Source organism: Rhinolophus sinicus, chromosome 2 (genome assembly GCF_057876585.1).
Source record: "Rhinolophus sinicus isolate RSI-liver-muscle chromosome 2, RSI-T2T, whole genome shotgun sequence".
Taxonomy (NCBI): domain Eukaryota; kingdom Metazoa; phylum Chordata; class Mammalia; order Chiroptera; family Rhinolophidae; genus Rhinolophus; species Rhinolophus sinicus.
In genome coordinates, this window is record NC_142502.1 from 147,206,293 (window position 1) to 147,232,763 (window position 26,471).

A 26,471-nucleotide genomic window follows, 5' to 3' on the forward strand; every position below is an offset into this window, starting at 1 on the left:
GATGGACAGTGTCTGCTACAGGATCCAGTCTGCAGAAACTCACGTTTTGTGGGAAAGATGGGAAGGGAAGATGTCAGAATAGCTCTATAACTTGTAAGGATAACCTGCTCATATGGAGCCACTTAAAACAGGCTGGACAGAAACTTTATAGCATAAATTCAAGCGGCAGAAAGGCAAAGAATAACCATCTCTCCATGGTTCTGGAAGGGGGAGATGATGGTGTGACATAGCTCGTATGAAACCTATACAAGAATTACTACTTAACAGCTGCTCTGGTTAGAGTCAAAACTATTATGTATACTACCTTTGGGACTTTTAGTCACATCTCTATTTAAACATATTGGATATAGAAATCAAGGGGGAAGGTTTAAGTGCTGGTGTGAGGAAAAATTTCCCAAAGCTAACTAGTTGTTAATACCAAACTTTAGCTGTATCCCCTTTCCTTCACCTGCTCTTCATTCTCCACTTCCCATCTTAATATCCTTTTAAATTGCTCTTCGCTGAGAAGCATAATATGGTATTTCAGGTGAAAAAGTGTAGATGGGCAATTCGTGAAGGGCCTTCTTGCGTAAAAAGGGGATGCCTCCGCCATTTCTACTAACATCAAGGTGTTGACTGCTCGAGGACGGCTGAGCCTTACAGATTTGAAGGTAGCGAGGCACACGGATGCAGGTTAAGCAGGCCCCTGGGCTGTTCCATTCTCACAAAGTCCGACGAGGGTAGGGCTGTGTGCCCGAACCCGGGTTGCGGCGTCAGCCCAGCTCCCCATTAAACCCCAGCCTCCCCCAACCCAAAAGCCTGAGCACAGGCGAGGGGGTAATGGGAGAAATCAACACCCATTCCGCTTCGTGGGCCCGGAGGAAAAATGGCAGAGCGCAGGGGCGGGGGATAGGGTGGCGCGAGTGACCCGGCGTTTGCTGGGCCTGGGAGCCGGCGGAATGGGCCTCCTTGGGCGACGCCGCGCAATCGCGACCCGCTTGCTGCCTCCGCCATCTTCTACTCACCCGGACTCCCCCCGCGGCCGCGCTGGCTTCGCGTTTCCCTTCCGGCCGCTGACAGAGATCCGGGCTGGGCGGGGTGGGCGAGCGCGCGGAGGGGGTGGACCGAGGGCGGGGAGGCCGGACGGAAGAGGAAAGGGAGGGCGGCGAGGTGGCCGCGGCGGGGTGTGGAGAGTGCGGCGTGTGAGCGGAGAGAGAGGTGGGAGGGCGGGAGGCGAAGAGAGGGCGGGAGGCGGAGGAATGAGAGCGCGAGGCGCTTCTCGTCCGCTCCTTCGCCTGGACGGAAAGAGCCGAGCGCAGCCCGAACGCTCTATTAAAATGGCGGCGGCGTCGGCGGTGGCCGCAGCGTCTGGTCGGTGAAGTGACTCTGCTGCTTCTCTCCCCACCCGCCCCCTCCCTCCCTCTCCCCTCCCCCTGCCCTTCCCCCCCTTCCCAGCCGCCGGCGCCTCCGCGCCCCTCCGGCCTGCGCACCTCCCCTCGCCCCCCTTCTCTCCCCCGCCCGCTCCGGGGACCGCCGGCCCCCTCCCCCATTCTCCTGCTCCCCGCCCCGTCCCCGCCGCCGCCCGCCCTCGTCGCCTCCCCGCCCAGCCGGCCGGCCGGCCCCCTCCTCCGCCTCTCTCCCCTCCCCCCCGCCGGTCGGGATCAGTCAGTGCGATCCGAAGCGGGGGAGGGGGGGGGCGGCGGCCGAACGATGTGCGAGAACTGCGCAGACCTGGTGGAGGTGTTAAATGAAAGTAAGTAGCCGTGGCGGCGGCCTATCGGGGTGCACGGTTTGGGGTCCCCGCGCCGCTCCCCGGGCTGTCGCGGCCTGCGGGAGGCGACGGCCGAGCCGGGCGGCGTGCGGGCCTAGCGCCCTGGGAAGGTGAGCGGTGCTGCGGCCGCCTCGCCGCCTCGGGCCCAGCCCGGCCCGGTTACCTGAGCGCCCGAGAGGGGGCCGCCGCGGAGCTGCGGCGAGGCCGGGCCTGAGCGGTCTCAGGGCTCGGAAAGTTTCCTTATTACAGGTGTCAATTAACGAAGGCACTAATGAACCTTCGCCTCCTTTTCCTATCAGGGAAGGTGAGCGGAGGTGTGGGGTCCGAGAACCAGGCTTTCCTCCGCAGTCCGTACCCTTCGACCCTCCCACCGCCCTCTGATTTTCAACGTGCTGCCCAAGGCCTCTCTTACCTGCTAATTTTCATTAAACTCCTGGGAGGAGGTTGGTGGTTTTCCCCTCCCTTGGGGGTGTGTGGGTGTATTAAACCCTTCTGCCAGCCCTTAAATAGCTGAAAATGAACTGTGGTAGTGATGTTTGGACCTTTCATACATATTTTTAAAAATTAGTTAATGATGTTTCTTAGTATACCATTCGTTGTTTTAATGGTAAATCCTGTTAAGGAGAGTACTGTACTGCAGGTAACCATCCCGGGAAAGTCCTGGCCTTTCTCCTGGAATGAAAGGCCTTATTCCTTATACTTTTGATTATTAAAGAGCGTACATTGATCTTTACTGGTCAAATTCTTTTATTTTATTCCCGACCCTTATAAGATGGTATTTTAAAGAAACAAGATATATTACAAGTTAAGTACTTTTGGGCCTAAAGGCCTAGTTGGACCAGGTGAATTAGATAGTATACAAAAACTTGATCGTAAATGAGAATTTTCTCAACAAACAGTAGCCTGGGTTTTCGATTTGTTCTGTTGTGATATTTTGAAAGACTTCCAAACTACCTATTTTCTAATACGATTCTTTAAAACAGTTGATTTAGAAAATGCATCATATTGTGTTTGAATTTTACTTTAATGACCAAAGGCAATTATAAAAGTGGAACAGTACTCAGTTGCTTTTCAACTGAGTATTTACTTCGTGACAGGTGGAAGCAGGGTTTTGCCCATATTTAAACTATACAATATTTGTGCCAGTGTAAATTTTCCTAGAATATTAGTTATTTGCATTTGTTTTGAGTTAACTTTTATTTTTGGTGCAAGTGGTTTATGATATGCTCATAAACATAAGTCCTGAGTACTTATTTCAGTAATTTGTATTTTATATTTTAGGTGTAAGTTGTGTGATTATGGCTTTGTTTTTCTGAAATTGGAAAACGAATAGCTTTGCTATCTAACATAAGGAAAAACTGCTTTTAATAATTTTGTTGGTGTTTTAAAATTAGTTTAAACTTAATGAGGAAAATTAATTTTAAAATAGTATCTAAAGAAACTAAAGTTTGTTAATCTTTGTTCTCTTTTGAAAAGAGACAATAATGAAAGGTTCTATTGAAGATTATTTGGGAAGCCCCTAGAACTTTGTTTAGAAGCGCTCAAAAATGCAATGGAGTTATGGAGAGTTAGAAATATGGAGAACTGAAGTAGAATTTAGATTTTATTACCTTTAACTAAATAGTTAGTTGAACCAGGTTCACAAAATCTGGCCCTGCAGACCCTCTAAGAAACCTGTTTTAGTGAACACAAAAGGATTTTTCTACTTGTGTATAAGCCAATAATCTCTCAAAATACTTAATACTTTAATTCTTAATATTTCCTTTAAGGCTCAGTTAAAAAATTTGCCTCCTAAACACAATCTCACAATGATGCTTCCTTTTTTTTTTTAATTACTTAAGCAATTTTATTTGTACATTATACCAAGCTATTACAAGTTGCTTTTTTCCCTCTGTAGTTGTTTAAAAATTTTCACAATTCCTTTGTGTAATTCCTGTATCCAATACATAAGACACTTAAGTTTTTTGAGAGCAGAGGGTATTACTGTATATCTCATTTTACTAACATTTATCCATGACCAGATAGGAGTGTGATGGTTGGAACTTGATAAAACTTACTGAATTGAATTGAAATAGGCTATATGTCTTGTAATCTGGCTCACAATAGTGATCTATTAAGTCTTTCATTCCCGCCCCCGAAGGGTTATGCAAAGATGAGCATCAGTTCATCCTAAATTAGAAATTCAGAGTTAAAGTACCAAATAATGTGCGCAGAATTCATCTCTCAATATAATTCCGCATAACAATTTAACCAAGGGAAGAAATTAAATTACATTTTTGGTGGTGTGTTTCAAGTCGATGTAGAGAAAGAATTATTTTTAAAAAATACCCTAAACCTATTTCTTTTCAAATTTACAATCACTGACCAAACTTAAAGAAGTCTGCCTGGACACACCAGGAAATGTGTAATCTAAAAACTTTGTGTTTAAATGTAGGGGTAGATAGGTGGGCATTATAGCTTTATATTTGATATGCACAGAGGTTTTGATAGGGTAAGGACTTCATATGAATTGTTTATTTTAAAACCTGGCAGAATGTAATGTAGTTAAGATAAAAATTGGTAGCAAAAAGATGTAAATAGCTTCCTTTTGTCAACAGTTTTTGATGAATTAGTATTACCAGTTATACTTCTAGTCCTGCTGAGAATCAAGCTGTAAACTGTCACCATGGAAACACACACACACATATACAGATACAGTTTTGCCTGCAGGTAAAAGGCCCGTTGAAGACTGCGTGGAAGCAGGCTAAGGACCCCAAAATAAGGATTTCCTCATCCCCCTTTTTTAATGTGGTCTGGACAGTTATCCTAAAACTTCAAATTACGTTTCAAAATATCATTTAGCTTTAGTATTAGAATAAGCATTCTCAACAATATTAAAATATTTGACTTTCCATTTTACTTTCAATGCTTTATTTTTATAAAGGATTTTAATAAGCATTTTAAAAGCTTGGAATGTATTGAGTGAATTTTGCTATTATCAATTTGTAGGGTTGCATTCAGTTTAGGCGATATTTTAAGTTTATATTCCTGTGCTTGTTCTGTTGAGTTTGTATGTTTGCTGCTTTTATAGCTACTTTTGTGAACCCGTTTACTAAGTCCCAGCTATTTCTAGATGTTGATGAGAAGTTGGAGGCCTGAAGTTATTCTTTGGGCCATCACCATAGCTAGCTCACTAGTAAATTGAGGTCATTATTTGCCTTTGTAAGGTGAATTTCTCAGAGTAGAGTGAAAATGTCTTTACGCATATATTAATTTTTTAAATCATTTGTTATGTTGGGGATTTTACTCTGTGTGTTAAGTGAATTACAGTTTACCAAATAGATTAATTCATTTGTCCTCCCTAACTTTCTGAGATAGGCAGGAGAAAGATAATGGCTTCTCCATTTTAAAGGTGACGAAATTGAACCTTAGAAAAGCTAAGTGGTTTGCTAAAGATCACCTGTCACCTGCTTAGTAGTCATATTTAAGCTAGAACTCAAGATACTCTGGTATTAGTATTTGCAGAATAAAATTCTATATTCATTTTATTTTTAAAGCAGAATACTTCTCGAGCAGTTTGTGTTGGGTACTTTATCAGTTCTTTGAGGTAGGTACTCTGTCACCCTTTTTGGATAAGAACCAAGGCTTAGTTATCTAATTTGTGGAGAGTCATATGACTATTCAGTGGAGCCAGGATTGGAATAGGACTTAATTCCAGATCAGGCTAAAAGCCCATGCTCTTGACAGTTATGTTATGCTATGTAAACTTAATGCTGATCTATTCAAGTGAAGGACATTGAGTACACTGTTTGATTGTCAAAATAAAAAAATCACATATTTTTATGTATTTTTACAAGTTATGGCATAATTCCGTAGTAGTTGTAGTAGGAATTTATAGTGGTAAATGTAGGTGAGTGGCAATCTATCTTAATGTTTGTCAGCAGTGAGCCCTTTAATAAAAGACACATTACTGGGGTGTTTTAGATAAGTACATAGGCACTAAATAAATAAATCATTAGCTACATAATATTTTCGGTAGACATTTAATTCTAAAATTTGAACTGATTCTTAAAATTGGAAATCTGATTTTGCAACAATACAAAGTCCCTAGTTAGGGTTTTTATTTGGTGAATTAACCTTGCTAAGTATATATCCTCTTAAACCAATTAATATCTGAAATACTGTTTTTCAGAGATAATAGTATTCATAATTTCAATAGAAATATCTTTATAAAGTAACTTAGAAACCATAAAGCACTACAAACGATTATTAATAGCAAGGCTATCTGCAGTCATTGTCAATAACTATTGATAACTAGCTTTAGCCTTTATGAAATACGTTAATGTTCCATATATGTTTAGTAATGCTAGTGGATATATCTCTACCAGTATTTCTTATGTGTGTCAATAAGAATTTTTATATTTTTGGAAAGATAGAAACTTTTCAGTGACTTGACCAAGGTGTGAGAGACCCTACATAGCTAAATGGGTTGGGCTACCCTTTTCGTTTTCACATTAAGTTTTTCCTAATTATAAAGGTTGCATATTCTCATTGTAGACATACTGAAAACTATTCAAGTTTAAAGCACCCGTTATGTTACCATCCACTGATGATTGCTGTTGAATATTTTTCCATCTTAGTTTTTGGTACACATTTATATTTCTAAAATTGAGAATGAGGTACATGTAGTTTAATATCTACTTGTTTCACCTAACATTACATTACGAGTATGTTCGATCATTTCCCTTACTAACTTCTTGAAAACATTTTTTTGTCTGTATAATATTTCTATGTTGTATATAATTTAATATTTCCCTATTGCATATTTGTTTCCAGTTTTCCCATATTATAAATACTGCTGCAAATGAGCATTCTAGTATATAAATCTTTTAATTACATCATTGGTTCTTTAAGGTAGATTCTTAGAAGTGATTACTGTGTCAAAATGTGAACACATTTTTGTTTATATTACCAGTTGCTTTCCAGAAAGGATATACTGATTTCCATTCTTTTAGCAGTGTCTGTGCAGCTTGGGCACTCTCATTTGTGCTGAATATTATACTTAAAAAAGTGTTATTTTGGCAAAAAAGTTAATAGCCAATTACTAGTAAGTTTAAACACATACTTTTATCGGCTATTTGCATTTCTTCTTTAATACAGTGCTTGTGTTCTTTTCCCACTTTTTCAGTTTTAATGTTTTGTGTTATTTGTAAGAGCTGTTCACTTATTAAATATATCAATCCTTGGTCCTGTTTACCATGTACATTTTTCCTGCTTTTTGTTTGCTTTTTCATTTTGGTATTTTTAATTACCAGTTTTTAAGAAATGTTTTATATTGTGCAGCTTCTACATAGTTGCCTGTCTAAAACACAATATGTGATTATCATATTACCTGCTTAAACTGTCATAGCTTTTCATTGTTTGAAGAATAAAGTCCTAACTTTTTAGTCTAGCATATATATATATATATATCATAGCATAGTTTGGCCCAAATTCATCTTTCTAGCCTCACTTTTCACTTTTTTTTTTTTTTTTTGTGACACCTTCTTAAATCTTTTTCAGTCTGTCTTAAAAAAATAGCTTATACCCATTAGAATACATACTTTTGTTATACTCGTACTCCCTCTTTTTAAAAAAAATTAACATCAGCCTTCCTTGCTGGGTGGTGAATTCCTTAAAGTCAGGAGCCATGTTTTATTTCTTCTTTTCCCAGTCCTAATACAGTGCCTTGTAGAGAGTCTGTGCTTAGTAAACATTTTAGTTAATGAAAAGTTACCTTAAGAAGAATGTGATTGCTTAGGTAAATCAGTGTTCTTGGGCCTAGTCAGTAGTGATTTAGGTAGAGTTTTTGGATAGAGTATGCTATAGCTGTAGATTATATCATATATACTGCGTTTTATTATTCATAAACCAGTAGGTATACTTATAAAAAATACCCACCCTAACCAACGATGTTCTAAATTAATAGGCAATGCAAAAAGGCAAAAAATTAGTTCTGTTTCTACATAGGAGGCCAGATTTGGGTCTATGGGATGCAATTTAGCTCAATTATTTTTATTTAGGACTTTACATACCAGGAAAATAATTGGACTTTTTACCTTTTAATGTGATTAACACCTGTTAATGTTATTTTTCTCTCAAATTACATAGAAATTAAAAACAGTCTCCAAATGTAGGTTACTCAGTTGATTGCGAATTGATAATAGTATATGCCTGGCCTCTTCTAGCACTTTCCTTACTGTGGTAGAAAACAGATTTCTCTTCCTGCCCTGGCCATAACCTCTACTAGAGAACTTAATCTTACTTACATCCCTGGAAGAGACTACTCCCTAGCCATTGCTGCTTAGATTCCAGATGTGCTCCTCACCTCATGAATTGGTGGGGCTGCTGTTAATCCATCAGATTTTTCCTGTCAGATGTTTGAAGTAAAGACCCAGGTAACTGGAGCAGCTGAACTAGAGTGAGTGCTTTGGCAAGCTGATGTGAGGGAACAGAAACGTCAAGCAAGTGGGGGGGAGGCTGTTTGCAGAAGAGAATTGGGGCAAATTTGTGGAAACATTTGACGTTGAAGCTCCATAGACAGAAAATAATACCCTGATGGCTTTCCAATATTGAAGGTAGAACTCCTTTTGAGGTGTCTGCCCTGTGCATACCTTTTGAGTTAGTATGCAACCAAGAATTTGATTCCAGTATTGCCCCTAATGAGCTCTCTTCTGTTGGAGTTATCTTTAGCTGTGGATACTTCATTATAATCTGTTTTAGGTTTTTGGAACATGTTGAGCAAGTGTCATCTGTAGCATTTGGTGACAGTAGAAAACTTAACCCCTACCATTGGTTACTTACCTCAACTGGGATGTTTAGTCTTTTTCAAAAGACTTTGTTGTTTCTCATTCTAAAAAGGATACCTGCTTTTTAGAAGAAAAATTGTACAGAAAATAATAAAATTGGGAGAATATGGAACTCTGCTTACTAAAGAAATCGTTTGTTTTGGTAAACATCTCTTAAGTCATTCTTTTCTCTTTCCTCAAACACTATTTTATGTAAATAAACATTACATGTTTATATTTTAATAAAAATTTTAATAAAATGTAGGCACCTTTCCATGTTGCCTACATTATAATTTTTAATGCCTTAAATGTAGTATTCCATTATTTGGTCATACTGTAACTTAACCTGTCCTCTATTGACAGGCATTTGGGTTGTTATGTGACTTGTGTAACTGATTTATCACCTTGAATATAGTCTTTAAATCATATTGCTGAGTAGCTCAAACATCATATTTGGAAGGAAATCTGGCGTTATGATAAAACTTTAAAAAATAAATTTATCTTCTAATATTAGAGCATCAGTGTATAGGCTTCATAGTCTTAAAGTGTGTATTTTGACTCCTAGGTCTGTCGGGCTGATTTAGCAGTGTACTGGTTCTAAACCCCATAAGACCAAATAAGTAGTAGTTTTTATTTTAGGTAACTTTGTTGCCAGATTCATGAACCATATTCTGATTATCGAGAAAGGATCAGTAACTAGTGATGAATGTAGAAGTATATGAGCAGTAGTAAGAGCACTAACTCAGAATAAATTGAGACTTAAAATGCTTAAGGTAATAGGGCTTTTGAAGTTGTGTTCAAAGTAAGAAGTAATACGGGAATAATGGATCCACTGCTTGGTAGAGTGGTATAATAGAATGTAGTGGTGAACAGAAGGTTGTTTTACTCTAATAATAATTTGTTCCATTTCCCTTCTAAGAGGAGTCCCCAAGCCAGCAGGATAAATCATATATTAAGAGGGAATCTAACTTCCAGATTGGTGAGGAATAATGAGAGCTTTATTAATGGTGTTTAGAGTTAAAATTGCCAGGTCTGGGCATATTCCATCTAGCGAAGATGATAGAGTTATGGTTTTGTGATTGTGAAGCTTTAGCTGTTAAGTTTGCAAAAGAGCGGAAATTGAAAGTCCTGTCTTAGGTTATTCCCCCCATCCCCCATTTTGGGAACTACAAGAGAAACTTGCCACTATTAAATAATTAATTGCTTAGTAAAGATAGAGTGAAAAGATGGTAAAAAAATTTGTCATGGCACTAATAAGTAGCCTATGTTAAGCCAGTTTTATTTTTTCTTTGATCTAGAAACCAGTATGGTAAAACATGGAAATGCTACTATAGATTTGACATATTCTGACAATATCAAGGCACTTGACAGATCTGATGCTATTGTTGTGAAAAAGATGGGATGTATTTTTTTTTGTCAACCTGAAGGGACTTGACTCACATTGGCAAACCAGCGGATCTTGTCCTTAATTCTTTCCTCTTCAAGGTTTTCAGTAATGATCCTTGGTTTATAAACTGTTTCTTGAAATGGCCCTATTTCAGAGAGTAAGGGGGACTTTGGAACTTCCCTTGTTTCACAAGAAGAGCTCATTTTGATAATGTTTTATAAATTGGGATTCTATGTGAGATTTGGGGAGAAAAGGGTGTAGCTGCTTTAATATATAAATAAGCTTGGAAACCATTAACAGTATTATATGGGTGCTCAGAAAGCCAACACAACATAAAACTCTCCTCAAGTATTATAAGCAGTGTGCCCAGATTATAGGAGGTAGTAGTGCAGTGCTTGTGCAATTAGAATAATACTGTGTTGGATCGTATACAACACAATCATGATCAGCTACTTCTGAAGATATTTAAACACTGTAATTCTGCATGTCTTCATTGAACCTCACAGAAATTATGAGAAATATGATTTGGCCAAGGTTACACAGCTAATTAAGTAGCAGAGCTAGGAGTAGAGTTTAGTTCTTATTTCTACTCAGTGTGCTTTTCATTAACCGTGCTGTCTTTTTTTTTAAAGAGAAGCTTGTCTATGGTAGTTGGGAAACTCATGAAAAACTTAAAGGAACTGTGGAGAGATTTATTCTGGCTAAATTGGATTAGGCAAGGTTTCAAGGAAGATGGAATTGGGCCTTTAACTGGTTGGAATAGTTGCTGGGAATGAGAAGAGTGGAACCAACTGCTTACTACCGTGTTTCCCGGAAAATAAGACCTAGCCGGACCATCAGGTCTAATGCGTCTTTTGGAGCAAAAATTAATATAAGACCCGGTCTTATTTTACTATAAGACCGAGTCTTAGTTTACTATATAGTAAAATAAGCCCTAGCATGATTTTACTATATAGTAAAATAGGACTCGGTCTTATATATTAATTTTTGCTCCAAAAGACACATTAGAGCTGATGGTCCGGCTAGGTCTTATTTTCGGGGAAACACGTGTTTGATTTGTGAGATGCTGTGTGACACAGCTACTGTTAACCTCACTCCCCTGCTTGTTTTGTCTTTTTTAGTTGATGTTCTTTGCTGTCACTGAGCCTTTATGTATGCCTGGAACTTATCACCTTTCTATGCCTTCAAGTCTTAAATGTTATTTTTTCAGGAGACCTTTTTGAACATCCAAACTAAAGTAATTCTGATTCTTATTCTTCGTAGCACCACAGCTTAGAATTACGTATTTGTTTTTGTTCTTTAATGTCTTTATTTTATAAGACTAAGTTCTTTGACTACAGTTATCTGTTTTATTAACTAATTTTCACAGTACCCACACATACTAGGACCATTATTTGTTAAAATATCTGAAAATTTTTAAGATTGCTGTTGGTGGGTAATGGAAGAGAAGACATAGGTAGGCTGAATGTGATGGTTTTCCGTTTTCTCAGTTTTCTTGTGTATTTTAAATATTGTCCTTCCTTGCTTTAGCGATGTACTGCTCACAACCCCCTTCATAAAGAGGTGCTTCATTGTTTGTTTTTTTAACTGATTTTGTCAAGGTTTTCTGTTTTGTTTTGTTTTTTAAATATTCTTGGATATCCCTTGATATTAACATCCATAGGTTAACAATCTAAGATTGGGAATTACTTTTGAAGCAGTTAGGACTCGGTCACAAGGACCAGAAAGAAAAGACAGCCCATATGGCAGAAACAAAAATGATTTTTCTTATAAAGCTTAAACTGAGCATTCCAGGTGTGTACTATCTTCAGGTCTGGTTTGTTCTTAATCTATGGATTCATAACAGTATCAAGACTTTATTTCTTTATGTCTTGCTCTGCTGTGCATCCTTGATTTTAACCTCAGTTTGGTCCTTCTCATGGTACCGTGTTTCCCCGAAAATAAGACCTAACTGGAAAATGAGCCCTAGCATGATTTTTCAGGATGACATCCCCTGAACATAAGCCCTAATGCGTCTCTGGAGCAAAAATTAATGTAAGACCTGGAATTGTTTTCGGGGAACCACGGTAGCAGAAGTGACTACTGTTACCATCTTTATACCACACTGTTTGGAAATCACATATTTATACTACACAGGAAGAGAGATTCTCTTCTGAAGCATACTGTACAGGAACAAGGAAGCTTCTTTTTCCAAAACTTTGCTAGCAAATGGCACTTCATGTATCATTGGCCTTATTCTTGAAAGAATTCAAAGAGGATGGATTTTTGATTGGTTTAAACTGATCGTGACCTATTCCTGAAGCTGAGCTCACCCAAACCTCATAGCTAAAGAATTAAGTGTTGGGGTGACTGGTTAGTTCAGTTAGTTGGTTAGAGCGGGATGCTACTAACACCAGGGTTGCCGGTTTGATCGCTGCATAGTCCACTGTGAGTTGCACCCTCCTTTAAAAAAAAAAAAAAAGGTAGGTGTTTTCCAACAAAATATTTGGCATGTTGTGACCAGGAAGAAGGAGAAATTGTTTCTGGGTAGCAAGCACATGGGTAACTAGTAGATTGTGCTATACTGAACCCCTCCCTCCCCCCCCCCAGTTTTATAACTATTTGATAATCAATGGTTAGTTCTCATCCACATTGACTGTATGTAGATTTTTAAAGTGGTGACAGGTACATATGTAACCAACAGAGAGTTTGGTGAATCTTCATCCTCACTGTGTTTTCTGGACAACCGCACAGGGATATGATATGGGTCATTTCTTACTCCTTTGGCCTGGACACCTTTGTTGAGCCTGGTAATTGCGCATGTCTGAAGTTCCCATTTCTATAGCAGGTTTCTGGTTCTCTTAATGCCAGAGTGGCATGCTCTTTGAAGCCCACCCCATGGATGCACTTGTGAATGTCCATGGTGTATTTTCTGATCACTACCTCATTGATGGCAGAATGGTCCTTCTCCCCACCCTTGTTTGTGGGAGCCATTCTGCCACGCCCAGGTTGGAAAGTTGAAAACCATTTATTAACGTTGTGTTTACTGAATTGATTATTTTGTTTGTGTTACCTTAATTCTTTATTTTCAATTTATAACAAATATATTGAATGTTTAACGTATGAATTATTGTGCAGGACACTATGGTAGATGTAGAAATATTTTAGCTGGTTATGTTCCCTTAAGGAAGGTTGAATCCAGTGCAGATGAGGCAGAAGGATGGTAGGTGAGAGAGTGACTTCTGGAATCTGACTGACCTGAGTTCAAATCCTGTTTCTGTCATTTATTAAACCTCTGGCTTTCATTAAGTTCCCTAACCTCTTAGTGCCTTCTTCCTTATTTGAAAATGAGGATAATAATACCCTAGATAACAAATTCCAAGGATTTAGTAAGGATTAAATACAATAATGCATATCAACACAGTGCTAGCATAAGAAATATACAAAAAACAATAGTATGAGAAGAGAAACGGTGAATTTCATAAAACATATGTCACTGAAGCATAGTGGGAGGAATTTAGTTTTTGGTGAGATTGGAGAAGGCTTCATGGAATTGATAAAATTTAAGTTGATCTTTGAAAAATTAAAAAAAAATTATTGGAGAAGTGGTTATTTTGGTAAAAATAATTTTGTAGAAAAAGTAAATATAGTTTGTCTTTCTTGAAACTTCACAAACAGTTGTCTCTGGTTTTATTTCCTTCCATTTCCTCTAGGACCTTGTTCTTGAGCTCTCGCTCCTTTTTTTTCCTCCAGCGTCTTAAGTTCTCCCCAAGTTTCTAAAATCAGGCTTCTGCTTTCTACTAAAAACTATATTGTAAAAGGTCACCAGTGGCCTACTGTTTACCAAAGCAAATGGAGAGGTTTTCTCTCTAACTTTTCACATTGACCAGTACTTTCCCTTTCTGTTTCACTTAAAAAAATTATTTTTCTGCTTATGATTGTAATATATATGATCAGTGTAGAGAGCTTTGAAAATACTGACATAAACAAAAACATTTGTAATAACATTGTTAAAATTTTACAGTTGTCCCCTTCATCTGCAGTTTTGCTTTCTGCAATTTGAATTACATTGGTCAACTGTGGACCGAAAATATTGAGTAGAAAATTCCAAAAATAAACAAGTTGTGAGTTTTAAATTGCAAGCCATTCTGAGTAACATGATGAAATCTTGCACCTTCACGCTCTGTCCTGCCCAAGATGTGAATCTTCCCTTTGTTCAGCTTATCCTATACACTACCTGCCTGTTAGTCATTTAGTAGCCATCTTGGTTATCAGATCAGCGCTTGTATTCAGGTAGCCTTATTTTATTTGATAATGGCCCCAAAGCGCTAGAGTAGTGATGCTGGCAATTCGGAATGCATATAGAAGGCTGTGAAGTATACGTGTGTGTATGTATGTATGTATAGGGAAAAAAATAGTATATATAAGGTTTGGTACTATCCACAGTTTCAGGCATCCGCTGGAGGTTTTGGAATGTATTCCCCCAGATTGGGGGGACTACTGTATGTCATTCCAGCTAATTTTCAGTGAATGTAAAAAATTAAGTTCATACATTGTTTGCTTTTTCTAATGAGCATTTTCATACATCCTTATGTGTATCTGAGAACAGAATTGAATGGCAGTCTACTTTCATTTTACTATTTTGAATATAGCACATATTTAACTAGTGTTTTCCTGTAAAAAAAAAAAAAAAAGTTATGAAAATATCCTTGAGCATAGAAACCTGGGACATGTCCTGGGTCAAAAGTTAAAAATATTTAAGGTGTCTAATTGCTAAATTATTTTCTAGAGAGTTGATACTAATTTATATCCCAGCAGCAGTATTGGAAAGTGCTTGTTTATTTGTATTAGATATTCTGTTTTAAAAAATCCATATAGTAGGGGGGGAAGATACAGTCATTGTCTTAAACTTTTTGGTTCCTGCAAAACTTCAGATATTGAGGAGTTTTGCATTACTTGTATCAACATATTTAATTCCTGACTCTTAATAGTAAGTAGTCTATTCTTATTTAGAAAGGCTTTTCTCACTCTGAGGTCAGATATTTAATTACATTTTTCTAGCTTTTATGGATTTGTTTAATATTTAATCCGTCTGGAATTTATTTTGACATAAGTTATGAAATGGGTTGTAACATTAATTTTTTCAAACTATTACTCAGTGGTCTTAGCACCCATTTTCCCCCCACTGATTTGAAATGCCACCACTGTTAAATTTTTGAATATATTCCTAGAGGTCTATTTTTAAGCTTTTTATTAATTAATTGGTTTTAATTTAGTCACTTTATGATATGTTTCAGTGCTTGGTAGTATTAAACCAAATAGCTAGTGAAACTTATTCCTTGAGATAAAACTTAAGAATCCTTTTGTTGCATTGTTCTCCCCAGCCCCACATTCTGTTGGAATTTTTATTGAAATTGCATGTTTATAAATAGGGACAAGAGTTGACATCTTACAGTTTTTAAAAAGATTTTTTATTAAAATATAGCTAACATACAATAGTATATTAATTTTAGGGGTACACCATAGTTTTGCTATATGCCTAAAGAAATGATTATCATAAGTCCAGCGACCATCTGACACCGTACATAGTTATTACCATATTATTGACTATATTCCCTATGCTGTATTTTGTATCCCCATGACTTACTGTTTTATACCTGAACATTCGACCCTCTTATTCTCCTATACCACTTTTCCCCATTTTAAAAAATTTTAGATTACAGTTGATACTCAATATTTTATATTAATTTCAGGTGTACAGCATAGTGGCTAGGTATTTATATAATTAACGAAGTGATCCCCTGACTAGTAGCTGTCTGGCCCTATACATAGTTATTACCATATTTATTATTGACTATTATTACCATATTATTGACTATATTTCCTGTGCTTTGCTTTACATCCCCGTGAGTATATTGTAACATCTTACAGTATTGATTCTGCCTGTTCAGGAAGCATAATGTATTTTTTAATTTAAGTAGTCTATGTTTCTTTGTGAAGTTTTTCCCTTTATGTAGTAGGTTCTGCACATTTTCTTCACATTTATTCCTAGGTATTTTTATTTCTTATTTATATTATAAGTGGAATTTTCACACACCTTTATTATTTCTTTTACTTTATTTTTGGCAACAGCTTTGAGATAATGTACCTTAAAATTCACCCGTTAAAACTATACAACTCAGTGGCTTTCAGTATATTCACAGAATTATGCAACCATCACCACAATCAATTTTAGAACACTTTCATCCCTTCAGAAAGAAACTAGTATACACCCTTAACTATCACTTTAAATCCCCCCATCTCTATATGTTTGCCTATTTTGAAACTTGCATATAAATGGAATCATAATGTATTGTCTTTTGTGACTGCTTTCACTTAGCACGTTTTAAGATTCATCCATGTCAGAGCATGTATCAGTACTTCATTCTTTTTTATTGCTTAATAGTTCATTGTAGGTATATACCACATTTTGTTTATCCATTTTTCAGTTGATGGACATTTTGGTTGCTTCTTCCTTTTGGCTATTGTGAATCATACTTTTGTGAACATTTGTGTAAAAGTTTTCTGTGGACTTATTTCTCTCAAGTATATATTTAGGGGTAAAATTACTAAGTCAAATGGTAATTCGGTTTAACTTTTTCAAAACCTGCCAGACTTGTTCCCAAAGTACTGCACCATTTTATATTTCCTTCAGCAGTGTGTGAGGGTTCCAGTTTCTTCACATCCTTACCAACACTTGTTATTTTGACTATAGGCATAGCTCTGATATAGTGTGGATTTGGTTCCAGACCACCACAATAAAGCAGATACCACAATAAAGTGAGTCACAAATTTTTTGGCTTCTCAGTGCATTTAAAAGTTACGTTTATACTATACTGTAGTACTTTAAGTATGCAATAGCATTATGTCTTTAAAAATATAATACATTAATTTAAAAAATACCTTATTGCTAAAAAATGCTAAGTATCATTTGAGCCTTCAGTGGGTCACAATCTTTTTTGCTGGTGGAGGCTCTTGCCTTGATATTCGTGAAAACACAGTATCTGTGAAGCGCAATAAAACGAGGTATATCTATTTTCTTCTAGCCATCCTGTGGGGTGTAAAGTGGTATCTTACTATAGTTTTGGTTTGCATTTCCCCAATGAATGATGATGATGAATATCGTCTCATGTACTTATTTGTCATTTGTATATCTCCTTTGGAGAAATGTTCATTCAGATCCTTTGCTCACTTTTTGATTGGGTTTGGGTTGTCTTTATTATTGAGTTGTAAGAGTTCTTTATATATTCTAGACACAAGTTCCTTATCAGATACATGATTTGCAATTTTTTTCTCCCCTACTATGGGTTGTCTTTAGTTTTTCAATAGTGTCCTTTGAAGCACAAAAGTTTTTAATATTGAAATTCAGTTTATCTGTTTCTTTTGTTTGTGCTTTTGATGTTACATTCATTACCAGAATCCATTGCCAAATCCAAAGGCACAAAGACTTACCCTATGTTTTCTTGTAAGAGTTTTATCATTTTCGTTCTTACATTTAAGTCTTTAATCCATTTTGAGGCAATTTTTTTGTACATGGTGTGAAGTACAGGTACATCTTCATTTTTTTGGCATGATGCTTTCTAGTTGTTCTAGCACCCTTTGTAGAAAAGACATTCTCCGTTGAGTGGCCTTGGCATCTCTGTTGAAAATCAGTTGACCATAGATATATGGATTTATTTCTGGACTCTTAATTCTGTTCCATTGGTCTATATGTCTGTCCTTCTGCCAGTACTACACTGTCTTGATTACTAAAGCTTTGTAGTAAGATTTGAAATTGGGAAGTGTGAATCTTCTTTGAAAATTATTTTGGCTACTCCGGATCCCTGAGTTTCCATATGAATCTTGGGATCAACTTGTCAATTCCTGCAAAGAAGCCAGCTACTATTTTAGCAATAGTAAGTCTTCTGATCTATGAACATGGTATCTTTCCGTTTATTTAGATCTTTAACTTTTTGCAACAAAATGTTTTGTTGTTTTCAGTGTGTAATTTTTGTTCTTATTAAATATACTCTCAAGAATTTTACTTTTTGATGCTATTTTAAATGGAATTGTTTTCTAAGTTTCACTTGTTCATTGTTAGTGTATAGAAATAGAACAGATTTTGTATATTGATCTTGTATCTTGCAACCTTCTTGAATTTATTTTATTGGATTCCTTAGGATTTTTAAAAGATTTTTACAAGAGCAGGGCATCTGTGACTAGAAGTTTTACTTTTTTTCTATTAGGATATCTTTCGTTTTATGTATCTGTTTATTATTAAATCTTTGTCTTCATTTGGCTCCATCAGTGGTCTTCAAAACATGATCTGTGGCCCCCTGCAGGTCCCAGAGAGCTTGTTTTCTAGGTGTCTTGAGAGGTAAGACATATTTGCCTTTTGGTTGATATTTTCACGGATAATGCAAAGGCATGGTGGGTAAAACCGCTGGCCACACTGCAAGAAATAGGGCAGTGGTACTAAGTAGTTAATGTAATCTTCATTGCCAAGCACTTGCTACTTAAAAACAGTTCACTTGATGTGCTTGATGAAGTAATGAAAATTAATTTTATTAAATCTCAAAGCTTGTGTACTTGTCTTTTTAATATTCTGTGATGAAGTGAGAAGTACATTAAAGTATTTTTCCTGAATGCTTTGCAGTGAGATGGTTGTTTTAAGGAACTGTACTCATGTAATTGAGTTGTAAGCTGAACTAGCTGCGTTTTTTTTCATGAAACAATTTGTATTTGAAAGAATGATTGACTCAAAGGTTATCTAGATTTGGGTATTTTGTAGGTATTTTCTAGAATTAATGAAGGAAGCACGTTACTTTAAAGAAGACTGATAGTGTTAGTTGACAGCGATAAAACGGAGTTTTCAAGAAAAAAATTACAATTTTTAAAAACTTGTACCTGTCACTGAGTTTGACAGCTGCCTAATACAGAATTTTGATGAGATTGATAGGAATACTCATGATGTATTTTTCTGACATTGTGTAATGAAATGTTAACATTGGAAAGATCTGTATAACTTAGTGAACTGTTATCTTTAAGAAATTAACACGTTGAATTTTGGTATAATATGAAAGAAGAATATCCAAAATTACCCAATAAATTATTTAATAAAAATGCTCCTATGTACATGTTCTGATTAAGGATGGATTTTCTTCATATTCTTCACCAAAACAATATGTGGCAACACAGAATGCAGAAGTAGTTGATAAGAATCTGTTTTCTATTAATCCAAACCCTAAAGAAATTTTCAAAAATTTTAAAGTGTTAGTCAAGTAACTTAGTTTTTAAAATGGAAAATAAGTAATGAATTTATTAATAAACTAATGAATAAACATTTTAAGTTTTAATTTAGAACGCAGTAAATATTGATATAAACCACCTAAACATAAGCTCCTTGACGTCTTCAGTTTTTAAGCATGTAAAGGATCCCTGAAAACAAAAAGTTTGAGACTTGCTGGGATACATAATCTTAAAATTGTCTTCCTTACTCAGGGTTTTGTTACTCTGATTCCTGAAGTGTTGAGATTACCTAAGATTTAGTCTTTTGCTGTGTATTTTATGAAGAATTTGAAGTGGTCAATCTACTCCCGTGACTTCATTTTTCAGACAACTTTCAGAATATATTTCTAACCCAGTTTTCCAAGCATTAGTTTAATGTCCTAACTTAGTGCTAGACATTTCTATTTAAGTATCCTTCTGAAATGCAACAAAAGTGAAAGTGAGTCCTCCATCTTGTTCTAATATTTATTTTCTAGTTTCTTTATCTGAATCTTGCTTAATTATGTGAACTTCTCACACTGGAATATATTTTAATACTTTTACTGGTTTTCAGACCTTAGAATAGTGCCTCTGGAACTTTCATGTACATATGAATCACCTGGAGATTTTCTTAAAAATACAGATTCTAACTCAGGCAGTCTGGAGTTTTGCTCAGATTGTTCATTCTAACAAGCTTCCAGATGCTGCTGATGCTGCTGGTCATTGGAATACACTTTGAGTAGCAAGGCCTTAGAATATTTTAATTCTGTTTGTTCTCCTATCTTTTATACTGTTGTTGTAATATTCTTTAATTACTTGTATTTTTTTTTTAAACAAGACATTGTTTTTTAAAGTGAATATTCATTTAGATTTACCCATATTTACCCTTTCTGTTGCTCTTCATTCTTTATTGTATCTCTAGGCTTTCATCTGGGATCGTTTTTCTTTTTAGCATTTTCTTTAGTGTTGTTCAGCTGCTGTTGATTTTTTCCCCAGTATTTGCTTGTCTGACTAAAATGAAAATAAAATAAATTTTCAGACCAGCAAACGGTGAAATAGGGTATTGAATTACAGATTGGAAGTTACTGTTGCTTTTTTCAGTAAGTCATTTCATTTTTTTTCTGGCTTAATTGTTCCTACTGAGAAGTCAGCTATTGGTGGTTTTACTATTGTTTTTTTAAATGCTGTTTTTCTTCATTTGTCTTATTTTAAGATTTTCTGTGTTTTAGGTTTTCAGCAGTTTTACTGTGATGTGCCTATATCTTGTTTTGTATTTAGTATTTGCTTGGCATTCATTCTTGAATCTGGTTTGAGTTCTTAAAAATTAGTTTAAAAAATGTACAGCCATTATCTTTTCAAGTGTAGCTCCTCTCTCATGCTTTTGTCATGCTTTTGGGATTCCAGGTACATAAACGCTATGCTTTTTCATCATCTTCCTTGTCTCTTTCGTTTTCTATATTCTTCCTTTTGTCTTTTTTTCTTTTAAATTAAATTTATTGGGGTGGCAGTGGTTGGTAAAATTACATAGGTTTCAAGTGTACAATTCTATAATGCATCATCTATATATCATGTTGTGTGCTCACCACCTAGAGTCAGTTCTCCTTCCATCACCATGTATTTGAGCCCCTTTAACCTCCGTTACCATCTCCTCACCCCTTAATCTCTGATAACCACTAAACTATTGTCTGTGTGTATGAGTTTTTGTTTCTTTGTCTTGTTCTTTTGTTGCTTTCAGTTTTATATCCCACGTATCAGTGAAGTCATGGTTCTCGACTTTTTCTGACTTACTTTGCGTAGTGTAATAATTTCAAGATCCATTTACATTGTCACAAATAGCAGTATTTCATCTTTTCTTACGGCAGAGTAATATTCCATTGTGTATATGTACCACATCTTCTTTATCTAGTCATCTATCACAGGACACTTTGGTTGATTCCATGTCTTGGCCACTGTAAATACTAACGCAATGAATATTGGAGTACATACTAGGTCTGACAATTAAGTTTGCAAACTCATCCTAGAAAAAGTGCTACATACCTCATTGCTGAATATCACTATAGTCACCTTCGAAGTACTCCCCTTGGGAAGCTATGCACCAATGCCAGCGCCTAGTCCACCCTTCAAAGCGATTTTGGAACTCTTTTTCTGGAATGGCCATCAGAGCTGTTGTCGTATTCCCTTGATGTCCTGAATGTCATCATAATGTCTTCTTCCAATATTTTTCATTTTCGGGTAAAGAAAGAAGTCATTGGGGGCCAGATCAGGTGAGTAGGGAGGTTGTTCCAATACAGTTATTTGTTTATTGGTTAAAACTCCATTGTTGCAACAAGTTCGTGAACTTAATTGTAGACTCTATCTTTACGGATAAATGTTTTCAGATTTTTTGGATCGATACACAGGAGAGGGATTGCTGGGTCATATGGTAATTCTATTCTTAAATTTTTGAGAAACCTCCATACCGTTTTCCATAGCAACTGTACCAATTTACATTCCCACCAACAGTTTATGAGGGTTCCTTTTTCTCCACAGCCTCTCTAACACTTGTTATTTGTCTTGTTGATGATAACCATTCTGTCTGGTTTGAGGTGATATCTCATTGTGGTTTTGATTTGCATTTCTATAATAGCTAGTGAAGTTGAGCAGTTTTTCATATATCTGTTGGCCGTTTGTATGTCTTTAAGGGAGAAGTTTCTGTTCAGGTTCTCTGCCCATTTTTTAATTGATTTGGTTTTTTTTGTAGTTGAGTTGTATGAGTTCCTTATATATTTTGGATATTAGCCCCTTATGGGAGGACTTGTTTGCAAATATCTTCTCCCATTGGGTTGGTTGTCTCTGCTTTGTTACTGGTTTCTTTTGCTGTGCAAAAGCCTTTTAGTTTGATATAGTCCCATTCATTTAGTTTTGTTTTTATTTCTCTTGCCTTTGAGGTCAAATTCATACAATCCTCTTTGAACCCAAGGTTCATAAGTTTAGTACCTATGCTTTATTCTATGCAGTTTATTGTTTCAGGTCTTACGTTTAGGTCTTTGATCCATTTTAAGGTAATTTTGGTACACGGTGACAGATAGCAATCTAGTTTCATTCTTTTTGACCTATCTTCCTTTCCCTAATTCTCTTTTAAACTGTGTATAGTCTAGTATTAAAGCCACCTATTGAGATCTTAATTCCAGTTACAGTATATTTTAATTCTAAAGTTTTTGATTCTTTTTAAATAGTTTTCAGAACTTTGCTGACATTTTTTATCTTAATACCTAATATCTTGAACATAACACTATTGTGAAGTTCAGGTCTGATAACTAATCTTTTTTTGTGTGTGTGTGTTAGTTTCCTTTTTCCCCCTTTGTGTTTTTTTTTTTTTTTTTTTTTTTTTTTTTTGCTTTTAAAGATTTTATTGGGGAAGGCGAACAGGACTTTATTGGGGAACAGTGTGTACTTCAGGACTTTTTCTTTTTTTTCCAAGTCAAGTTGTCCTTTCAATCTTAGTTGTGGAGGGTTCTGTTCAGCTTCAAGTTGTTGTCCTTTCAGTCTTAGTTGTGGAGGGTGCAGCTCAGCTCCAGGTCCAGTTGCCGTTGCTAGTTGCAGGGGGCACAGCCCACCATCCCTTGCGGGAGTCGAACTGGCAACCTTGTGGTTGTGAGGGCATGCTCCAACCAACTGAGCCATCTGGGAGCTCAGTGGCAGCTCTGCTCAAGGTGTCGTGTTCAATCTTAGTTGCAGGGGGCAGAGCCCACCATCCCTTGCGGGACTCGAGGAATTGGACTGGAAACGTTGTGGTTGAGAGCCCACTGGCCCATGTGGGAATCGAACCAGCAGCCTTCGGAGTTAGGAGCACGGACCTCTAACTGCCTGAGCCACCGGGCCGGCCCTCCCCTTTGTTTTTGATTATGTGGTTTGTGGTCTTGTTTTTTGGTATGTGTGGTAGTTTTTTTAACTTCATTATAGAAAAACTTAAGTGGGAAGGTTCGTAGGCATTGATATTTATGTACCCATCACCAATCAACAGTTACCAACTTAAGGACAAATTTGTTTTTTTTGTACCCTATTCATTCCCTTTCCCCCACTCATTGGATGATTTTGAAGCAAATTCAGGCATCATATGTTATGTGTATGTATTTCAGTATGGTTCTCTAAAGGACAAATAAAATACGTAACCACATTATCATCATCATAGCTAAAAAATTAAGAGCAATTTCTTAATATAAAACATTTAGTGGTCAAAGTTCCCTCATACTCTAAATTTAAAATTTTAATTTTTTTCTTTAAAATTTGAATCAGCGTTCAGATGTGGTCTTATTGTAATTGCTGATTTATTTAAAAAAATCTGAATCTATTGATGTATAATTTACATCCAATAAACTGCATCTATTTTAAGTGTACGGTTCCATTCATTTTGACAAATTTAGACACTCCCTGTAAGTACCACCACATTTGAATATTTCCACCAACCCCCCATCCTTGTAATTACTGATGTGCTTTTTTATTCTCAACTTTGAGATATAATAGACATATAACATTGTGTAAGTTGAAGCTGTAAAATGTCATGATTTGATACACATATATATATTGCAAAATGATTACTGTAATAAGGTTAGTTAAAAGATCCATTACCTCGCATAATTACCATATTTTTTGGAGGTGAGAATATTTATGATCTATTCTCCTAGCAACTTTCAAGTATATAGTACAGTATTAGTTGTGGTCACCAGCAGCTGTATTTTAGATCCCAAGAACTTATAATTGGAAGTTTATACCCTTTGACCAACATTTTCCCATTTCTTCCACCCCCCCCAGCTCCTGGAAATCACCATTCTACTTTTTTTCTATGAGTTCAACTTTTTTAAAAGATTCTACATATGTAAGATCATACAGTATTTGGCTTTCTGTGTCTGACTTATTTCACTTAGCATAATGCCCTCAAGGTCCATCCATGCTGTCCCAAATGGCAAGGTTTTCTTCTTTATGACTGAATAATACTCCATTTTATATATTTGCCACATCTTCCTTTTCCGTCCACCCATCCATGAACACTTAGGTTGCTTCCATGTCATGGCTATTGAGCACTGCTGCAGTGAACTTGCCTAGGGGGTTAATGCAGATATTTCTTTGAGATAGTGGTTTTATTTCCTTCTGATATATACCCAGAAACGGGATTCCTGGGTCATACGGTAGTTTTATTTTTGCATTTTTTGGAGAACCTCCATACTGTTTTGTATTGTGGTTGTACCAATTTACTTTCCTGCCTACAGCATACCAGGATTCCTTTTTCTCCACATCCTTGCCAACACTTACTATCACTTGTGTTTTTGGTAGCCATTCTAACAGACAGGAGGTGATATCTCCTTGTACTTTTGATTTGCATTTCCCTGATGATTTGTATGTCTTCTTTGCAAGAATGTCTTTTGAGGTCCTTTGCCCTTTTTTTTTTTTTTTTTTTATTAAAGATTTTATTGGGGAAGGGGAACAGGACTTTATTGGGGAACAGTGTGTACTTCCAGGACTTTTTTCCAAGTCAAGTTGTTGTCCTTTCAGTCTTAGTTGTGGAGGGCGCAGCTCAGCTCCAGGTCCTGTTGCCGTTGCTAGTTGCAGGGGGTGCAGCCCACCATCCCTTGCGGGACTCGAGGAATCAAACTGGCAACCTTGTGGTTGAGAGCCCACTGGCCCATGTGGGAATCGAACCGGCAGCCTTTGGAGTTAGGAGCACGGAGCTCTAATAGCCTGAGCCTCCGGGTCGGCTCCGGTCCTTTGCCCATTTTTTAATTGTATTTGTTTATTTTATTATTGAGTTGTATGAGTTCCTTGTGTTTTGGATATTAACCCTTTATAAGATAATTGATTGCAAATATTTTCTCCCATTCCATATGTTGATTATTTTGCTGTGCAGAAGCTTTTTAGTTTGATGTAGTCCTGATTTGTTTTTGCTTTTGTTGCTTGTGCTTTTGGTGTCATATCCAAAAAATTGTTGCCAGGACCGATGTCAAGGAGTTTCTGTCTTACGTTTTTAGTTGCAGGTCTTATATTCAAGTCTTTAATCTGTTTTGCGTTAGTTTTTGTGTATGGTGTAAGATAAGGGTCCAATTCTATTTTTCTATGCATGGATATCCAGTTTTCCCAGTACCATCTATTGAAAAGACTATCCTTTCACCATTAAGTGTCCTTAACTCTCGTCCAGTATTACTTGACCATGTACAAGTATACATGGGATTAATTCTGGCTTCTGCTCTCTGTTACATTGGGATGTGTGTCAGTTTTTATGACAATACCATACTGTTTTAATTATTATAGCTTTGTAACATAGTTTGAAATCAGGACATGTAATGCCTCCATCTTTGTTCTTTCTCAGGATTGCTTTGGCTATTTAGGGTCTTTGTGGTTTCATACGAATTTTAGGATTTTTTTCTTATAGTTCTGTGAAAAATGCCTTTGGAATTTTGAGGGATTGCATTGCATCTATAGATGGCTGTGGATAGTATGTATTTTAACAATATTAATTCTGATCCATGAACACATGATATCTTTCCATTTATTTGTATCTTCTTCAGTTTCCTTCATCAGTGTCTAATAGTTTTCATTGTATAGATCTTTCTTGGTTAAATTTATTGTTAGGTATTTTTTTGTTTTTAATACTATTGTAAATGAGATTGTTTTCTGTAGTTTTTAGATAATTTGTTACTGTGTAGAGGTGTAGCTGACTTCTGTATGTTGATTTTGTATCCTACAACTTGACTGAATTCCTTTATTAGTTCTAACAGTTTCTTTGGTGGAGTCTGTAGGATTTTCTATATATAGGATAACATCATCTACAGACAGACAATTTTCTTTCTAATCTGGATGCCTTTTATTTCTTTTTCTTGCCTGATTGTTCTGGCTAGGACTCCAGTACTATGTTGAGCAGGAGCGGTGAGAGTGGGCACCCGCGTCTTGTTCCTTATCTTTGAGGAAAAGCTTTTAGCCTTTCACCATTGAGTATAATGTTAGTTGTGGGCTTGTCATATAGGGCGATTTTGGGTTCCTGGACCCAGTTGCAATGTGTGTTTGTTTGGAGGCTTCCCATATCATCAAGCAATTCTCAAGCTCCAGTAGGGTGTTTGAGAATTTGATTCAATTCTCAGTTCTAACACTGTCTACCCAGAGATAGCATCACATGCCACAGGTGAAAAAAGGGCTTAGTCCCACAAAACTACCCTCCACTTCAGATGCCAATCGTAACCCTGATTGTTACCTGTACTTCAGACTGACTGATTACAATCAGAGGTTTCCATGACTC

At 36.6% G+C, this 26,471-nt stretch overlaps 1 protein-coding gene and 1 pseudogene across 2 annotated transcripts in view; one reads left to right on the plus strand and one right to left on the minus strand.

Annotated features, from left to right (window-relative positions):
• The first annotated feature begins 1,310 nt into the window (after positions 1-1,310).
• Positions 1,311-26,471, plus strand: part of USP34 (ubiquitin specific peptidase 34) — a 205,895-nt gene continuing 180,734 nt past the window's right edge. Inside the window, exon 1 of one of the 2 annotated variants that reach the window (XM_019717509.3) lies at positions 1,311-1,732. In XM_019717509.3, the coding sequence (XP_019573068.3) occupies positions 1,690-1,732 (43 nt within the window). In that variant the 5' untranslated portion in view covers positions 1,311-1,689. The remainder of the gene's footprint in view (positions 1,733-26,471) is intronic. The other variant, XM_019717506.3, reaches the window with a different exon arrangement.
• On the minus strand, positions 12,559-12,916 carry LOC148758932 (large ribosomal subunit protein eL31 pseudogene; annotated as a pseudogene).